Source organism: Schistocerca gregaria, chromosome 3 (assembly GCF_023897955.1).
Source record: "Schistocerca gregaria isolate iqSchGreg1 chromosome 3, iqSchGreg1.2, whole genome shotgun sequence".
Taxonomy (NCBI): Eukaryota; Metazoa; Arthropoda; class Insecta; order Orthoptera; family Acrididae; genus Schistocerca; species Schistocerca gregaria.
In genome coordinates, this window is record NC_064922.1 from 332,391,681 (window position 1) to 332,412,293 (window position 20,613).

Here is a 20,613-nt window from a genome sequence, read left to right on the forward strand (position 1 = left end):
TTCCAATCTATGACAGCTTGAAATTTATCTGTCCCAGCCTGGAAAAAGAGTTTAATCACTTACACTTTCCCTTCTCCAATTTAACAATGTTTTTTTTACTGGTGCCACATCATTAGCGTATTGGTATGACAGAGTCACATCACATGCCCTCATTGTAAATCCTCATCATCCTCATTTTTGATGGCAAACAGTTGTTTCCTTGAGAGAAAATTTACAAAAAAATTCAGTGAGTCAGCATTGGAAACAAAATAGTTTCTTCATCTGTGAAGCCTAGAGTAGCCTTCCTTTGGGCAGTAAAATTGGGAGCCATAGATCTGGCGAAGGCTGAAGATGACATTTCATTCTATCAACTTGTGGAGAGAACAAAGTCGTGGTGAGCATGAATTACGAAATTTTGTGAAAAATGTTATTAAACTCAATTCTTGCTTTTCAAGCCTCAGTGCTCTTTTTCTGGTGTTGATCTTCACCTATTTAATAGCTTCACATTCCTGTGAAGATGAAACCAACCAAGCAGCAACATCTCTATTTTTTGACATGTGTCATTTTTTCAGTGTTAAGCATCCACTGCTATGTAGGCTCTTTCAGTAAGTATAGTAGTAATACCGAAAATATTGTGGCATCTTTCATCTTTGACCACTTACTTTCCATTTATTTTATTCAAATTTAGCTCTCTTGGTATTTTCTGCTGCTGATCGATTTTTATTTTATATTCAATACCTGTACCCTGCATCTCTCATTTTTCCTATCTGTGAACTGACATTTCCTTCCTTTCACCACCATATACCATTTTCTTTTGTCTTTGCCATAGTGAAGAGTATTTGGAAAATTCTGAAAGCTCAAAATTCAGATGCATTTTTAAATTTAATGTCTCCTAGCAATAGTTCACCAACTGGTAAATAATAAATATTGCTTGACAAGTGTTCTTTGATACCTAATTTTTCTCCTCATCAATGGTTTCTCATATACAGTTATTTTATTTTTGTGTGTCACACAGGGATTGATCTTGTTCATGATCAGGTTGAAAAATCACTCTTAAAAGAAGTTGAAATTCAAAGAAATTGCCGAGATCGCCTTAAAAGTATTCATGATAAAGTATGCCAACAGGTAAGTTCTAGTAAACAGTTTCAAACATGAATGTTAATAACAATTTTTTTTAAAAAAATGTGTATTTTATCATAATTAAGAGAGTGATCTTGGTCAAAGTCAGCAAATTCAGAACTCACAGTTTAGCTGTATTTTGCCCCATATTTATTTATGTGATTCAGCTGTTTGTACAATCGCTTCCAGTTTATGTTGTTTCAGTGGCTTGCATGTCAAATTTAAGTTTCATCATATAATCAAAACTCTAGTTTTTAATGTCTTTTAATTAGTGACGAGCATAAACAATAATTTGTGCAAGAGGTGTAGTGTGAGGCACAAATAAATTTATGATATTTGAAGTTGTACTGAATATATTAGTCCTTAGCACTAAGCAAATTCTGAACTATTAGTAAATCATAGATCAAAGAGGCAATCAATTAACAAAAAGACTAACAGCAAAAGATGCTGCACGTGTGAAGAAAGAAACTATTAAATGGTAGAAGGTGGCTATTAGAAAGAAAGCTAGAGTTGCAACAAAACAATAATAGAAATGTACTGTAGCAGAATATTTTGAAGTAAACAAAACTGTTGGGAAATGTCAGCGGATGTGATAAAATACAATAAAAAATTTTGTAAGTTACAGTTGAGAACAAAAAGAAGTATAAAGGATACAAATTAAAAAAGATTGTGGCACAGTAACCAAAACAGAATGGAAGTTCTCTGAGCATTTAAAGATTTCATAAATTCTTTTTTATAGTTGAAGAAATGAATCAGAAACATAGACAGTCAATGACAAAATTACTGGTGTTCTGGAAACAATTCCAGAGGAAATGTGTAAAGCTATTTGAGGTGTGATGAAAGGAAAGGTGCATGGAGGTTGTGATGTCTCATTAGGAATGGTTAAAGCCTGAGAAAAGTAACAGTGAAGGAACTTGTGAAATTATTTACAGTATGTCTATGATGGAAGACAATTACTTACAACTGGAACATTATTCTATCTCATGAAAAAGGAGATGTACTAGACATAAAATCTGTTGTTTCAACATATGTTAGTATACTGAAATTCTAAAGAATATACACTGTCCAGCCATTAATGTGATCACCTGTGAGAAGCCTGAATAACCTTCTATTGCTGTGGACTGCTGTGAGACATGTAAGAAGAGAGTCACTAGGGTTCTGGAAGGTACCAACAGGGATGTCGACCCATGCTGACTCGGAAGTGCCGTGGTCAGCTGTGTTAGGCTTCTTGACTGAGGATCCACAGTGAACAGCCCAGTCTAAGTGTTCCCACAGTTTCTTGATTAAGTTAAAACCTGGGGAGTTTGGTGGCAAGGAGAGTGCAGTAAGCTCATACAGGTGCTCTTCAAAACACGTGTGCATACTGTGAGCTGTGTGACACATTGCATTGTCCTGCTGGTAGATGCCATCGTGCCAAGGAAAAACAGACTGCATGTAGGAATGGTCATGGTTCCTAAGGATAGATGTATACTTGTGTTGATCCATTGTGCATTCTAGAATGATGAGATCACTCAGGGACTTCCATGAAAATGTCCCACAGACCATAATGCATTCGAGGTGTTTGCTTCAGATGTTTCATCCCATACACGCCAGTGGCTATATGTCCAGTTGCAGTATTGGTGTGCCAATTGTAGCCTTTGTTGTCGATGAACAACAGTCAGTGTCAAATTGTAGCCTTTGTTGCCGATGAACAGCAGTCAGTGTGAGTAGATGAACCAGGTGCTTGTTGTTGAAGCCCATATGCAGCTGCCTTTACTGACCGATCATTGAGGAGAAATTGTTGGTAGTTCCTTGCTTCATCTGGGCAATCAGATACAGAGCAACTGCATGTCTATTTGGCCATACACGTCTCCACAGCCATTGTTCACCCATGTCATCTATGGCCCATGATACACTGCAGTAGCATTAACACTGGTGTGCTATTTCTGAAATACTTCCACTCTTCGCCTGAAAGCCAATGATCATGCCCTCTCGGATATCAGATAAGTCATTCTGTTTCTGCCTAGTGACAATGACTGTGTTTCTCTGGCACAGTTTATGTACCCTTCATTGCTAGTGCTGCCATCTGCAATCTGTGAGTGGTTCTTGCACATTAACATTGAAGATAGGTGGTGGTCACATTGATGTCACTGGGCCATGTATTCTTACATGCTACAGCTACCAGTAGACTAAAAGAAGACTGAAAAATTCAAAATTGAAGAATAAGTCAGCAAGGAGATGCCATACTACATAAATGTTTTCTTTAGCTGTAGGACCAGTCATCAAATTCTTAAGATGGGAAAGTGAGGAAGGGAAACATTCCATGTGGGAAAGATGCTTTAACTTACCAAACAATAAAGTGCTGGTATGTTGATAGACACAATAAAATAAAAAACACACAAACCCACACACAAATATTCAAGCTTTCACAACCCATGGTTGCTTCATCAGGAAAGAGGGAAGGAGAGGGAAAGACGAAACAATGTGTGTTTTAAGGGAGAGGGTAAGGAGTCATTCCAATCCCGGGAGTAGAAAGACTTACCTTAGGGGGAAAAAGGACTGGTATACACTCGCACAGACACACATCCATCTGCACATATACAGACACAGGCAAACATATGTAAATGCAAAGAGGTTGGGCAGAAATGTCAGTTGAGGCAGAAGTACAGAGGCAAAGATGTTGTTGAATGACAGGTGAGGTTCGAGGGGTGGCAACTTGAAATTAGCGGAGATTGAGGCCTGGTGGGTAATGGGATGAGAGAATATATTGCAGGGCAAGTTCCCATCTCCGGAGTTCTGATAGGTTGGTGTCAGTGGGAAGTATCCAGGTAACCCAGGCGGTGTAACACTGTGCCAAGATGTGCTGGCCGTGCTCTAAGGCATGTTTAGCCACAGGGTGATCCTCATTACCAACAAACACTGTCTGCCTGTGTCCATTCATGTGAATGGACAGTTAGTTGCTGGTCATTCCCACATAGAATGCTTCACAGTGCAGGCATGTCAGTAGGTAAATTACGTGGGTGCTTTCACACGTGGCTCTGCCTTTGATCGTGTACACCTTCTGGGTTACAGGACTGGAGTAGGTGGTGGTGGGAGGGTGCATGGGACAGGTTTTACATGAGGGGCAGTTACAAGGGTAGGAGCCAGAGGGTAGGGAAGTTGGTTTGGAGATTTCATAGGGATGAACCGAGAGGTTACAAAGGTTAGGTGGATGGCAGAAAGACACTCTTGGTTGAGTGGGGAGGATTTCATGAAGGATGGATCTCATTTCAGGGCAGGATTTGAGGAAGTCGTATCCCTGCTGGAGAGCCACATTCAGAGTCTGATCCAGTCCTAGGAAGTATCCTGTCACAAGTGGGGCATTTTTGGGGTTCTTCTGTGAGAGGTTCTGGGTTTGAGGGGATGAGGAAGTGGCTCTAGCTGTTTGCTTCTGTACCAGTTTGGGAGGGTAGTTGTAGCATGCGAAAGCTGTTTTCAGGTTATTGGTGTAATGGTTCAGAGATTCAGGACTGGAGCAGATTTGTTTGCCACAAAGACCTAAGCTGCAGGGAAGGAACCGTTTGATTTGGAATGGGTGGCAGCTGTCATAATGGAGGTACTGTTGCTTGTTAGTGGGTTTGAAGTGGACGGATGTGTGAAGCTGGCCATTGCACAGATGGAGGTTAACATTGAGGAAAGTGACATGGGATTTGGAGTAGGACCAGGTGAATCTGATGGAACCAAAGGAGTTGAGGTTGGAGAGGAATTTCTGGAGTTCTTCTTCATTGTGAGTCCAGATCATGAAGATGTCATCAATAAACCTGTACCAAACTTTAGGTTGGCAGGCCTGGGTAACCAAGAAAGCTTCCTCTAAGTGACCCATAAATAGGTTGGCTTACGAGGGGGCCATCCTGGTACCCATGACTGTTCCCTTTAATTGTTGGCATGTCTGCCCTTCAAAAGCGAAGAAGTTGTGGGTTAGGATGAAGCTGGCTAAGGTATTGAGGAAAGAGGTTTTAGGTAGGGTGGCAGGTGATCGGTGTGAAAGGAAGTTCTCCATCACAGCGAGGCCCTGGACATGTGGGATATTTGTGTATAAGGAAGTGGCATCAATGGATACAGAGATGGTTCCAGGCGTTTGAGAAAGTGGTTGGTGTCTTTGATGAAGGATGGGAGACTGCATGTAATGGGTTGAAGGTGTTGATCTACGTAGGCAGAGATACGTTCTGTGGGGGCTTGGTAACCAGCTACAATGGGGCGGCCGGGATGTTTGGGTTTGTGAATTTTAGGAAGTGGGTAGAAGGTAGAGGTGCCGGGTGTCGGTGGGGCCAGGAGGTTGATGAAGTCAGGTGAAAGGTTTTGTAGGGGGCCTAAGGTTCTGACGATTCCTTGAAGCTCTGCCTGGACATCAGGAATGGGGTTACCTTGGCAAACTTTGTATGTAGCATTGTCTGAAAGCTGATGCTGATATACACTCCTGGAAATTGAAATAAGAACACCGTGAATTCATTGTCCCAGGAAGGGGAAACTTTATTGACACATTCCTGGGGTCAGATACATCACATGATCACACTGACAGAACCACAGGCACATAGGCACAGGCAACAGAGCATGCACAATGTCGGCACTAGTACAGTGTATATCCACCTATCGCAGCAATGCAGGCTGCTATTCTCCCATGGAGACGATCGTAGAGATGCTGGATGTAGTCCTGTGGAACGGCTTGCCATGCCATTTCCACCTGGCGCCTCAGTTGGACCAGCGTTCGTGCTGGACGTGCAGACCGCGTAAGACGACGCTTCATCCAGTCCCAAACATGCTCAATGGGGGACAAATCCGGAGATCTTGCTGGCCAGGGTAGTTGACTTACACCTTCTAGAGCACGTTAGGTGGCACGGGATACATGCGGACGTGCATTGTCCTGTTGGAACAGCAAGTTCCCTTGCCGGTCTAGGAATGGTAGAACGATGGGTTCGATGACGGTTTGGATGTGTCATGCACTATTCAGTGTCCCCTCGACGATCACCAGAGGTGTACGACCAGTGTAGGAGATCGCTCCCCACACCATGATGCCGAGTGTTTGCCCTGTGTGCCTCGGTCGTATGCAGTCCTGATTGTGGCGCTCACCCGCACGGCGCCAAACACGCATACGACCATTATTGGCACCAAGGCAGAAGCGACTCTCATCGCTGAAGACGACACGTCTCCATTCGTCCCTCCATTCACGCCTGTCGCGACACCAATGGAGGCGGGCTGCACGATGTTGGGGCGTGAGCGGAAGACGGCCTAAGGGTGTGCGGGACCGTAGCCCAGCTTCATGGAGACGGTTGCGAATGGTCCTCGCCGATACCCCAGGAGCAACAGTGTCCCTAATTTGCTGGGAAGTGGCGGTGCTGTCCCCTACGGCACTGCGTAGGATCCTACGGTCTTGGCGTGCATCCGTGCGTCGCTGTGGTCCGGTCCCAGGACGACGGGCACGTGCACCTTCCGCCGACCACTGGCGACAACATCGATGTACTGTGGAGACCTCACGCCCCACGTGTTGAGCAATTCGGCGGTACGTCCACCCGGCCTCCCGCATGCCCACTATACGCCCTCGCTCAAAGTCCGTCAGCTGCACATACGGTTCACGTCCACGCTGTCGCGGCATGCTACCAGTGTTAAAGACTGTGATGGAGCTCCGTATGCCACGGCAAACTGGCTGACACTGACTGCGGCGGTGCACAAATGCTGCGCAGCTAGCGCCATTCGACGGCGAACACCGCGGTTCGTGGTGTGTCCGCTGTGCCGTGCGTGTGATCATTGCTTGTACAGCCCTCTCGCAGTGTCCGGAGCAATTATGGTGGGTCTGACACATCGGTGTCAATGTGTTCTTTTTTCCATTTCCAGGAGTGTATATCTTAAACAGCCAAGATTTTTGAAAGAATTTTAAAATTTAATAAGTGAAAAGATAGAAAAGGAGCTGAGTGAAGAACAGCATAGGTGAAAGGAAGGAGCACGATCAACTTGATATTTTCTATCCGTCAACTGATGGAAAAAAGTTGGGAGTATAACAAAAGGGTGATAATGGTTTAATGGTTTTTATAGACATAGAAAAGGCATATGACTCAGTTAACAGGGAAATACTCTGGGAAGAAATGTAGAAGATGGATACATTAATGTAATAAAGACAATGTACAGAGGACACAATTATAGAATTAGAACACCATTAGGGAACTCTGAATACTTCAAAATAAGACAAGGACATAAGCAAGGAAGTATTCTATCTCCTGCACTTTTTAATGTTGTGATGGAGGGAATGAATAGGGCAGTTAAAGATATAGTAAAAGAAAAAGACAAAAAGATGATTTTTGCAGATGATATGGTAATATGGGGTGATAAAGAGGTAGATGTACAGGTACAACTTGGTGCGTGGAAAGAAATAATGAAAAGGTATGGATTAAAAATAAATAAAGATAAGAGTGAAGTAATGGTATTTGGAAGAGAGAAAGGGAGCAACAGAAATATTACCTTGAATGGAGAACCCCTCAAAGTGGTAGAAAGTTTCACTTATTTAGGGAGTGAAATGTCTAGGGATGGAAGAATAACCAACAAAATTAATAGTAAGTTACAGAAGGGAGGCAATTTCTACTAGACAACAATACACCTGATTTGGAATAAGAAAGTTTCAGAAAAAGCAAAACTCCTTAAGTATAAGTGTTATTCCTTCCCTATTGTCATCTATGGTGGAGAAACATGGACAATGGCAGAAAGGGACTGGAACAGACTGCAAGCAGAGAAAATGAAATTTCTCAGAGCGGTTAAGGGGAAAACAATAATGGACACAGTAAGAAATGTAGAGATTAGAAAGGACCTTAAACAAGAAAGTATGAGAGAAGAAATTGATAAAAAAGAGATTAAGGTGGTATGGGCTTGTTAAGAGGTTGCATGGGCAGAGGCTCCCCAAAATTATGGAACAACTAAAGATGGATGGGAAAAGACCTAGAGAGTGCCCAAGAACACGGTGGAAAATGGGAGTGAGAATATCTGTGGGAAGGAGAGGTGTGACCTGGCAGCAAGTGGAGGAAGAAAAGTGGCAGGAGGACCAAGCCAAATGGAGAGGATTTGTCAGCACCCAGACCCGACAGTAGCTGGAGCGGGATCCGGATATAGATAAATAGATAGATAGATATCGTAAACTTCATTGCAAGGATGAGAAAATTAATAGAACAGGTTAGAAAGCAAGCCTGAAAATTATAACAAGACTAGGAGAATACATAATCAACACATAATAAAATAGTAAACATGAAGTTGTAGTAATGGTGAGTTTTTGTATTTATAGCGGTTGAAAAAGATGCAGCTGCATAGATGGACAGGGAAAGAAATATATGGAAAAGTAAAAATGATCAAAGTTTTTTGATAAACTAAATGTCTTTCAAAACAAAGATTCCACTGCTTTTAAATAGAAAGCTTACACTCAGCATGTATTACCAGCCTTCACTTAAGGGTAATGAGATATAGATTTCTAATGCAAAACCATTCATAAACTATGGGCTTTTGAGTATGCAGTGGGGAGATGCATATTGAGAATTAGTAGAGAGACAGAAATGCAAACAAATGGCTCAAGGAATAGGCTGGATTAAAAGACATAATTATACCTGTCATGAAAATGAAATAAAGACGGATGGATTATTTAGCTAGGCAAATGGATGTTGATAGACCAAGGAAGTTGTTTATTGGATTGCAGGAGATAAGAATGGACTTAGATGGTGTAATGGAGGACAGGTAGCTGACATCAGAAAACAAAACATGAGGAACATTGATGTGTATAGTTGAAGATCAAAATGCATGGAAGTGTTTAGAGGAGGGGAGGCCACCTTTTTTCTAGTAGTTAAGGTCAAATGGTTGATGATGATGATGATGGTAATGGTACTGAATTATTAAGTATTTGTATTACTTGTGAAGATGATCATATTATAATCATTTTATACATTTTCCATGGTTTCTTAGTCGCTTCTGTATTCATGTAGATGTAGTTCTTCTTTACAAACACCAATAGGTAAACCATACAGATACCAAGGAGCAGGTTACAATGTCAAGAATTCAAATCAGCATATCTACGAATAATAGGCAGAAATTTCAAAACAAGGTATAAAGAACACATATGAAGCTAGAATTATGAAGGTAGCCATTGTACCTTTATTGAACATCTTACGAAATCTGGACATGAACCATATAACATGAAGTAGGATGTGAAAATTATTAGAGTGAACAGTTACAACAGAAAACTCTTAACATTACAGAAAACTTACACATACAAGGAACTCTTTCAATGAACTAAAGACTACAACAAACAGAGATGTAAAATATTATTGGACTAAATAATAAATTAATCCATGTCTCTCTCTCTCTCTCTCTCTCTCTCTCTCTCTCTCTCTCTCTCTCTCTCACACACACACACACACACACACACACACACACACACACACACACACGAAGCAAACAAACAAACATCAAATTACGTATAGACATCACCACACAAACAAAAGACAAATGATAAACACTCGGTGACAGTTGTGACACTACACATTGTAAACACACATTCAACAACCAACAACGAAAAGTGAAGTGGAGAGTTCAAGTAAATGTGCTAGAAAAAAACTTCAAAAATCTGCCGTCTAGAATATGTATACCAACTAAATATGAATCCAGGACAACACACATGGATTAATAACATCAGAAATTGTAAATAACACCAAATGCTGGTTTAGCCTCATGAAAGTTGTGCTGAAAAAGTTGTTTCTCACCTCAGAAAACAAGATAATAGCAAGAAAAAAATGTAATGTACGAACATAAATTACAGGCCACTGAGGATGCTTTGCAAATAAAAGAAGCATAACATGTATGGCATGAAACAAATTATCTTTCATTTAGTTGCAAAGGTGGAATACATCTCCATGAATAAGCATATTTTGTTACATTCAGTTACCAGGCACTGCCACACACCAAAATGTTTTGGAGCCAGAGTCATGCGTCATATTGTTCCGGAACCAGAGGACCTGAGTAATGAACCAGCTGAAATGTATAAGAAGGAATATAAATATATTTCAAGTTAATTAGTTTCTGATCCACAGATAATTCTACAGTGATATTAAATGTTGCATCTTAATACAACATTGAAATATAATTAAAAGAAAAGAATAAAACACAGTTAAAGTTCAACAGATTTGTATGTCCAGGCAAATAATTCCTCACACATCTAGTTACACGAAGATTTGTAGAGCATATACAATGCTCTTTTAAGTATACCTACTTGCAGACAATATGAGGACTATGACAGTGTCCCCGCCTTTCCATTACATCTCATCAGCCCAGATTGTGGTGGGGTGGTGTTGCAGAACAGAGCAGTGCAGAGTATTGGACAGCCACCACAGTGCTGCTTTGCAAGTAGATATAGTGGGCAAGGGAACAACATGTCACACATGTGGTAAACCACTGAAATTGTGAGAGGAATTATGATTAGGAAAAGTTGTTCTCTTCGGCTACTTTGAGTACTGAAAAATAATACTAGTAAAAGATAATAAATCGTTATCCATAGAACAATGCTGTTAGAGTTTATCATTTTTATCAATGCGTATCAAAGAGAAGATTGAGAGAATGATATGTCCAGCAAAACAGAATTAACTAGTAGAAAATTTAAGCCTTTCATCATTTGTCCAGTTGAGTTTTGACAATGCTTCAGGATGTCAGTGGCCATGTTTGACTGCGTGTCACAGTATGAGGCACATACCTCGTCTGGTGTGAGACATTCCCTGGGGGTGGACTGCTGTGGCCTGTTGTAGGGTTGTGAGCCACTGAGGCCTATGGTGGGACGAAGCCTCTCCATCATTTCTAGCTCCCTGGTTTAATACGTACATACTTAATTTGATTAGCCCTGAAGAAAAATTAGCACATACCAAATTCATCTAAAATGCATTGTTATTTGATAATACTCCAAGCAATTGCAAATTCTTGTGGCAAGTTCCTGTAAGCAATGTAGGAGGACATCTAGAACAATGTGATAGTGGTTGTTTGTAATTTTGAAGTGTATTTCACTTGATGCAAGAAGGAAAGCTGATATATTGCTAGTCTCTCTGTTACCACAAATGCCAGTTTTACTGCTTTACATATTCACTAGAGATGAGGCATATCTGCAGTTAAGGCAGTTGTTCAAATAAATGTTCTTCTAGTGAATGACAAAAAATTGAATATGCTTTCGGAATAACGAACGCTATTACATGTATTTATATGCTTGAAAATGTAATTATTACAAAAAAACTAAAACAGCGGCAGTCCAAGCATCACCTGTAATGAATTTGTACATAGCTACCACACAAGACAAATAAATGATACACATGTACAACAGAAAAACACAGTGCTATTACAGAAAGGCATACTCCACCCTGGGATCAAATTGTGCAATGCACTACCCAAATCCATAAAAATAACATGGGCTTAAACAAGTCCAAATCAACTGTGAAGGATTACTTGGTTGAGAACTGCTTCTATACAGTAAGGGAATACCTGGAAAAACAAAACTTCCTCGCCGATTATGAATGTTTTTATAAAATGTATGGAGTAAGACAATATTGTGTAATTTTATCTTTTGCTAAAATGATGTATGAAAAAAGAAAACAAGTCAAGGAATGTGTATTGTAATTAATGAACAGTCCAATACATTTTGTACACTGTACAGTCCTAGATTCACAGGACCAATACGTAAATAAATAAATTGTAAATGGAGAACACTTCAAAAGTCAATAGAAACTTTGCCACAATGTGCTGAAGATTTTGTGAAATGTGTGTGCACTCCACAAAACACTGTTATCGACCTAGAAGAATCCCTCAGTGTGCAGTGGAAATCAAGAATAGCATGCATTTTATCATCTGACGGGGTGACACTTAAACAGAGCTTTGAATAAGGCTATCCAAGAAAGAAATCCATGCAGACTTTCTGTAACACAGTGAAGTATGGTTTTCATTTGGTTGTTAGTTGTGTTGCTTTGCACTTTATTATTGGCTGTCATTTTGAGCCAATAAAAGAACTAAAAATGGTAAGTAAATGTAAAAGTTTTTCACTGTAACATAGTGTGTAACTATATGGCTACCTCATCCCATAACTTGTTCCAAATGAGTCTTTGATGATGATTTTTACAGTGGACAAGGGCACCAAATAAACATATTTGACACCAGCATGTCCACTAATGCAATTTTTGTAACAAAACTGCAAGTGAAAAACAAGCACAACAATGGCAAACCTATCTGATTCTGCTACCTGTAGCAATAGTCTGATGCTGCTGTGGTTCCCAAGCTCTTTTAGAATTACTCAGACACAATGGTCACAGCTCTTCAGGCAGACATGTTTGATCCCTTCAATGCTGATTTATTTCATGAATGCTGTACTGCTCTGATCACACACACACTGGTCACTCTGCACTGTTGCACTATAAGAGCAGCCTTATGCTTTACAATTTGGCAGAATGACTTGATACCGCATCCCACCTTAATGATGGATGTGTTGAGCTTCAAAAGGTGGAAGGAGGTTAGTGTTTTATGACTGATCCTTCCAGTGGCGTGCATTGATGTGGAAGCATAATGCAGAATCACAGTGGTATTTTATAATTAATGTATGTGATATATTTATCAATTCATATTTTATGTTCTCTGAAGAAGCCTTTACCATATACTGTGGTAATATCGGAGACATGCTCGTGCTGCCTATTTTAGATAAGTCAGCAGTAATTATATTTTTATTCTTGTTCAGCACTTTATTGTACAATTGGGTTTCCTGCTACCCAAAGACAGTTTTGAGTTTCTTATTTGTTTTTTTTACTAGCGATCTGCCCTGGCATCACGTGGGCAGCACCAAGTATCTATGGTCAGATGACTTATCTGGCCTAGTGGTAATTTTGTTTCTGGGCCACTGCATAGAGTTTTGAATAAAATTCAGAGAACAACATTAGGTAACTGAATATCGTCATGTTCATACAACTTACGCAATTTAAGCAGCATGGGCCAGAAAAGTTCTTAAGAGGCATGAATGTTATCTGTTCCATATTTAGGAGTGTGGGGTGTGACATCTCATCTCAGTGATGAGAACATATCACAATTTGATTAATCCATTTACAACCAGTATCAGTATTCTATACAAATCATGTGTGTAAATATGTGTGTGAGATTGGATATGGTTTTTTAAAAAAAAAAAAAAAAAAAAAACAGCTTGTTATGTATCAGAGACTGAGTGGGTCATGTCCGAAGGTCACAAAGAAAATAAAAGAAAAAGAAAAATAACACACCTGATCTAGACATGTAGTCCATGACAGCACTCCCTTGAACAGAGTCACTGCCACAATTCTTTGTCGTAGACCGTTTGTGACAGACTTTTCCCCCTGCCCCAGAAAGAATCTGACTCAAGCAAAGCAGAATGCTGGAAGTTGAGGCATCTGTTGTGCTGCTTAAAACCTTACTGCATGTAAACCATTTCACGAGGCCAAAATCATTGTACAGTGGCTTGAGGAACATGCTAGTGAACTCGCATTGATGTCCTGGCCATCAGATTTGAATCATGTGGAACAAGTCTGGAATGCTCTTGGGTGCCAGCTCAGCATCCACAAATCAACAGCCCAGAAATTGTGTGACCTGTATGTAGACATCAGGTGCCACATAGCTTCAAAAGCCTGCCAAGGACTTGTCGAATCCATCACAAACAGAATTTCTCCTGGTTGTGTTCCAAATGTTGACCAATACACAAATCGATTGATCATAATGTTTTGGTTCATCAGTGAATTTCAGTGGATAAATAGTTGTACAGGTGCAGATCCAATCTGTCATTTCAGCTCACAGCTCCAGGGGCCAGTGCAGTGGAGTACAATATAACTGGCTGTTGCTTCATTCATTGCTTCATTCATACATGATATCTTGTGAACAGTAAATGCAAGTGGACAAGTAGATTCTACCTTCCTAGCGTTTCAAGAGGCAATTGACAATGCACCACGTCATCAACTGCCAAATGAGATACAGTTACATGAAAAGTGTCTTTGAAGATAAGTGATTAGTTTTATGAATTTTTGACTAACTGTACATTTTACTGGGCTGCTAATGTTCAGCAGAAATGAGAGCAATATTGGCTGCACCCCAGTGAACTGCAGTAGGAGCTCTAATATTCCCCACACACATAAACAATTTATCTGATAGGAATTTGTTGTTTATGGCGCTGTTGTTCACAGGAAAATAGTGTAGTTGATATTCATAAGAAATTGCAGCAAGAGTTGGACAACACTTCCAGTGGATGTAATGGATGACAGCTCTCTTTAAATGTAGATAAATGCAAAATAATGCCTATAAAAAAGAGAAAGAATTCAATAGTATCCAATCACAGTATTAGTTTTCATCATCATGAACACATCACATTAGATACTTATTTAAGAATAGTATTAATAGGTGGGGAAAAAAACTGAAGCGTCAAAGAAACGGGTGTAGACATGTGTATTCAGATACAGAGGTATGTAAACAGGCAGAATACAGCACTGCAGTCGGCAACACCTATATAAGACGACAAGCGTCTGGCACAGTTGTTAGTTTGCTTACTGCTGCTACAGTGGTACATTATCAAAATTTAAGTGAGTTTGAACATAGTGTTATAGTTGGCGCGTAAACAATGGTACACAGCATCTCCAAGGTAGTGATGAAGTGAAGATCTTCCCATACGAACATTTCACAAGTGTATTGTGAATATCAGGAATCCAGTAAAACATCAAATCTCCAACTTCACAGTGGCTATAAAAAGATCCTGCAAGAATGGGACCAATGACGACTGAAGAGATTTGTTCAGCGTGACAGAAGTGAAATCCTTCAGCAAATTGCTGCAGATTTCAATGCTGGATCATCAACAAGTGCCAGCGTGCAAACCATTCAATGAAGCATCATCAATATGGGCTTTCAGTACTGAAGGCCCACACATGTACCCTTGATGATTGCAAGACACAAAGCTTTATGCCTTGCGTGGACATGTAAACACCAACATTGGACTGTTGGTAACTGGAAACATGTTGACTGGTTGGACAAGTCTCATTTCATACAATCATACAATTGGATGGACATGTACGGTTATGGAGACAATGTCATGCATCCATGGATCCTGCATTTCAGCAGGGGCTGTTCAAGCTGATGGAGGCTCTGTAATTGTGTGGGGCATGTGCACATAGGATACATGATACATCTGGATTGACATATCTAGATAGTGTTACATTCCAATATTGTTTAGATACGAGTTTGACAGTTGACATGTACATTAGCATCCTGTCTGATCACCTACATCCATTGATGTCCGTTGTGAATTCCAACGGACTTGGGCAATTCCAGCAGGACAGTGCGACACCATATGCCAGAATTGCTACAGAGTGGCTCCAGGAACACTCTTCTGAGATTAAACACTTCTGCTGGCCACCAAACTCCCAAAATATGAACATTATTGAGCACATTTGGGATGCCTTGCATCGTGCTGTTCCCCCCACAACACTTTTTTATGGATTTATGGACAGCCCTACTTCAGACATTAATCAACTTCATGCCATGTCATGTTGCAGCACTTCTGCATGCTCGCAGGGGCCCTATACGATATTAGGCAGATGCACCAGTTTCTTTGGGTCTTCAGTGTAGAAAAATCATGTAAAATCAGTATTGTGGAAGGCTTGCATTTGTTGGAAGGATTTTGGGAAAATGCAGTGGATCTTCGTAGAAAATTACATGCAAGATGTTAGTGTAGACATTCATTCCTCCCTGCTCAATATAAAAATGGAATAAGATAGAAACCCACTAATAATAATATGAAGTACATCCCGTGATGACTATACAGTGGCTCATCGAGTATATGTGTAGATGTAGAAGATATTGAATGCCTAGATGGAGTACTGACCCCGAAATTGTTCAATATTATAAAAACTATTGTGCGGTACTAAGAAAAGTTATTAAAAAGTCCAGAAGCATGTGTATCATGTCTGAGATCAGTAACTCTGATAATAAAATTAAAGCAATTTGGAATATTATTGAAAGGGAAACAGGGCAACCAAGAGCACAGGAAGACTTTAGTGCAATAAAATTGAATGACAAGTGCACTAACAAACAATCAGAAATTGAAAATATTTTGAATAATCATTTTTTAAATGTTGTGGAGAAAATAGGATCTAGATCTTCACTAGAAGAGGCAAGGCTATTAATAGAAGAGGCCATACCTGCACAGTTTGAAACAGCTGTAATTCCACCAACCTCTCCCTCTGAAATCAGTAAAATAATAAACTCACTGAAAAGTAAAAGCTCTTACGGAATTGATGGCATTTCCAGCAAAGTACTTAAAGCTTGTTCCCCACAGATAAGTAGAATTCTCAGCCACGTATGTAATAGCTCTTTGGAGCAGGGTGTTTTCCCTGATAGACTGAAATATGCCATTGTAAAACCATTGCATAAAAAGGGGGATATGTCGGATGTCAACAACTACCGCCCAATCTCTCTTCTGACAGCTCTATCAAAAATTTTTGAGAAAGTAATGTATTCAAGAGTAGCCTCCCATATTTGTAAAAATAAAGTACTAACAAAATGTCAGTTTGGTTTTCAGAAAGGCTTTTCAACAGAAAATGCTATATATGCTTTCACTGATCAAATATTAAATGCTCTGAATAACCGGACATCACCCATTGGTATTTTTTGTGATCTCTCAAAGGCCTTTGATTGTGTAAATCATGGAATTCTTTTAGATAAGCTAAATCATTATGGTTTGAGTGGGGCAGTGCACAAATGGTTTAATTCATACTTAACTGGAAGAATGCAGAAAGTTGAAATAAGTGGTTCGTGTAATGTTAAAACAGCTGATTCCTCAAACTGGGGTGCTATCAAGCACGGGGTCCCACAGGGTTCGGTCTTAGGTCCTTTACTGTTCTTGATATACATTAATGACTTACCATTCCACATTGATGAAGATGCAAAGTTAGTTCTTTTTGCTGATGATACAAGTATAGTAATAACATCCAAAAACCAAGAACTAAATGATGTAATTGTAAATGATGTTTTTCACAAAATTATTAAGTGGTTCTCAGCAAACGGACTCTCTTTAAATTTTGATAAAACACAGTATATACAGTTCCGTACAGTAAATGGCAAAACTCCAGTAATAAATATAGAATTTGAACAGAAGTCTGTAGCTAAGGTAGAATTTTCAAAATTTTTAGGTGTGTCCATTGATGAGAGGTTAAACTGGAAGCAACACATTGATGGTCTGCTGAAACGTCTGAGTTCAGCTACATATGCTATTAGGGTTATTGCAAATTTTGGTGATAAGAATCTCAGTAAATTAGCTTACTATGCCTACTTTCATTCACTGCTTTCGTATGGCATCATATTCTGGGGTAATTCATCGTTGAGTAGAAAAGTATTCATTGCACAAAAACGTGTAATCAGAATAATTGCTGGAGCCCACCCACGGTCATCCTGCAGACATCTATTTAAGGATCTAGGGATCCTCACAGTAACCTCACAGTATATATATTCCCTTATGAAATTTGTTGATAATAATCCAACCCAATTCAAAAGTAATAGCAGTGTGCATACCTATAACACCAGGAGAAAGGATGATCTTCACTATGCAGGGTTAAATCTGACTTTGGCACAGAAAGGGGTAAATTATGCTGCCACAAAAGTCTTTGGGCACCTACCAAACAGCATCAAAAGCCTGACAGATAGCCAACTAACATTTAAAAATAAATTAAAAGAATTTCTAGATGACAACTCCTTCTACTCATTGGCTGAATTTTTAGATATAAAGTAAGTAAAAAAAAAAAAAAAAAAAAAAAAAAAAAAAAAAAAAAAAAAAAAAACTTAATCATTAGTGTCATGCAATATTTTGTGTAATGTAATTTCTTGTACAGACATCTTTTATTAACCTGACACGTTCCACATCATTACGAAGTGTCGTATTCATGATCTATGGAACAAGTATTAATCTAATCTAATCTAATCTAATCCTCATTTGGCTGCAAATTGTTACGAAGAACCCAATGAGTGCTCTTAAGGCACATCACACTGCCCTGCTGCCCCACAATGAAAACCAAGAACATTCGGCATATCCACACACCGATTCAATGTTAGGGTACAGAATAGGGGCCTTTCATGGTGTTACACTCACATAGCATATGTAATTCCCTCTGCCAGGTATAACTTATGACTTGACACAATTTTTTGTGGTATTGCTGCTGCATACACAATAATTATTTGTAGCCACTGGTCAAGAGATTTAAGATTGCTTGCAGACTATGCAGCATCTACGACTTATCCTCCAGCTGTAAGTCAACCTAAAGTTCTTTAAGCATGCTATGGCTAAACATCTCATATAATAAAATTATTTTTAAAATAACCCTACTCCCTTATTTAAGTTATAGAGGTCATGGTGTGTTGTTGTAATCAAGTTTCATGATAAATTAGAACACATTTTATAAAATCATTATTCTTTTATTGTTGTCATACCTACAACAATAATCTTGCATGATTGGTCATCACCGTCAACAGATTTTGTTTAGTAAACAGTATTTGTTCTCTTTTATTTCATAAAGCTCCGTAACAATCGAGCTGCCCAGCACGAGTTGGAAACCGATTTAAACCTAAAAGAATCCACACTGGATATTGATACAATGTGCCACCAGTTGAACAACTTCTCAAGAGGCATCAATTATTTTGGGGGCATAGAAAAGTTTGATCCAACGTAAGTATGATTTATTAAATTCTCATTGTTGTTTTTAAATACATAATTACCTACTAGTGTAAGTTAAGATCTGTGGTATTTTTAGAGCACTATGATTTATGATTAAGATACTAAACTGATACTTGCATTTATTGTGGGTGAATGTACACTATGTAGGTGACAGTATAATATGAATCTTTCCAATGACACACAGCTCGAACTAATGTGTAAACACAACATGGCTAGTCAGAATGAAATTTGTGACTGGATTGAGGTCTTTTTGGTAGAGAGGATGCAGCCTGTTATCTTGGCTGGAGAGAAAGCTTCAGGTGTAGAAGTAACTTTGGGTGTGTCCCAGGGAAGTGTGTTAGGACCCTTGCTGTCAATGTTGTATAGTAATGGCCCAGTGAACAATGTATATAGTTACATCAGACTTTTTGCAGGTGATGCAGTTAATTGTAATGAAGTACTGTCTGAGAGAAGCTGCATAAATACTCAGTGAGATCGTGATAAGATTTCACAGTGGTGCAAAGAATGAAAACTTGCTTTAAATGTTCGGAAATGTAAAATTGTGCACATCACAAAATGAGAAAACATAGTATCCTATGATTACAGTATCAATGACTCACAGTTGGAATCAACAAACTCATACAAATACCTGGGCGTAACACTCTGTAGGAATATGAGATTGAATGATCACATAGGCTGTGTCATGGGTAAAGAAGGTGGAAGACTTCAGTTTATTGGTGGCATACTGAGGAAGAGCAATTGGTCTACAAATCAGTCGTGTGACCCACTCTGGAATATTTTTCAAGTGTTTGGGGCCCATACCATATATGACTAACAGGGGATATTGAATGTTTACAGGGAAGGCAGCACAAATGGTCACAGGTTTATTTGACCTGTAGGAGAGAGCTACCAAGATGCCAAAGAAACTGAACTGGCAGACTCTTCAAGATAGGCATAAATTATTCTAAGAAGGTCTACTAACAAAGTTTCAAGAACCGGCATTGAATGATGACTCTACAAAAATACTAGAACATATGGTTCAAATAGGGATTGTGAGGGCAAGGTTAGCTTAATTACAGCACACACAGAGGCATTCAAACAATCATTCTTCCTGTGCTCCGTACATGAAGAAACTCTAATAACTGGTAAAATGTGACATCCCTCTGCCATGCACTTCACGGTGGTTTGCGGGGTGTAGATGCAGATGTAGATATAGTTAGCGAGGAAACTTTATTGCAGTTTTAAATAACACTGTGTTTAGGAAAAGATCGCCACAGACAAGCTACTAAACACCCTTAACAATACATTCTTAGTAATTTGATTTTGATCATCTGAAGAATGCAGTTGGCCAAGGGCTCCATGAAATCATGGAGCTGAGCAATCCTGCTTGAAATGGTACATGTTCCTCAGAATATGATGATGTTTGTTATTGTACACTAAGTATCATTATAAATTTTCCCGTTAGTTTAAATGTGGGAAACTAACAGGTGGACTGATGAGGGACTGTGTAAGATGGTATTTGCAACACACATACAAACACATCTAAATTATTGGAAAAGTTCATTTTTATAATTTATTGAGTTACTTGTGTGTTACATTGAAAAATATTAATAGATTTTTCCCACTTTTTATGCACACAGAAATGATAGCATGAAATAATACATTTTGTATCTTATGAAGTATTTAACTTTGAATAATCAAGTATCAGCTCACAGTTACCAGTTGAACAGTTTTTTGCTATAAAAATCATAATTGTTGCTTTTTGTCAGAGATGCCTAGCTTTCAAGCCCATCTTACAAAAATCA

General features: G+C 39.3%; 1 protein-coding gene across 2 annotated transcripts in view; it reads left to right on the plus strand.

The window, feature by feature from the left end:
- Positions 1-20,613, plus strand: part of LOC126354856 (tektin-3-like) — a 111,507-nt gene that overhangs the window by 63,353 nt on the left and 27,541 nt on the right. For both annotated transcript variants that reach the window (XM_050004844.1, XM_050004843.1), the window contains exons 5-6: positions 995-1,104; positions 18,672-18,820. In XM_050004844.1, coding sequence (XP_049860801.1) covers positions 995-1,104; positions 18,672-18,820 — 259 coding nt within the window. The remainder of the gene's footprint in view (positions 1-994; positions 1,105-18,671; positions 18,821-20,613) is intronic.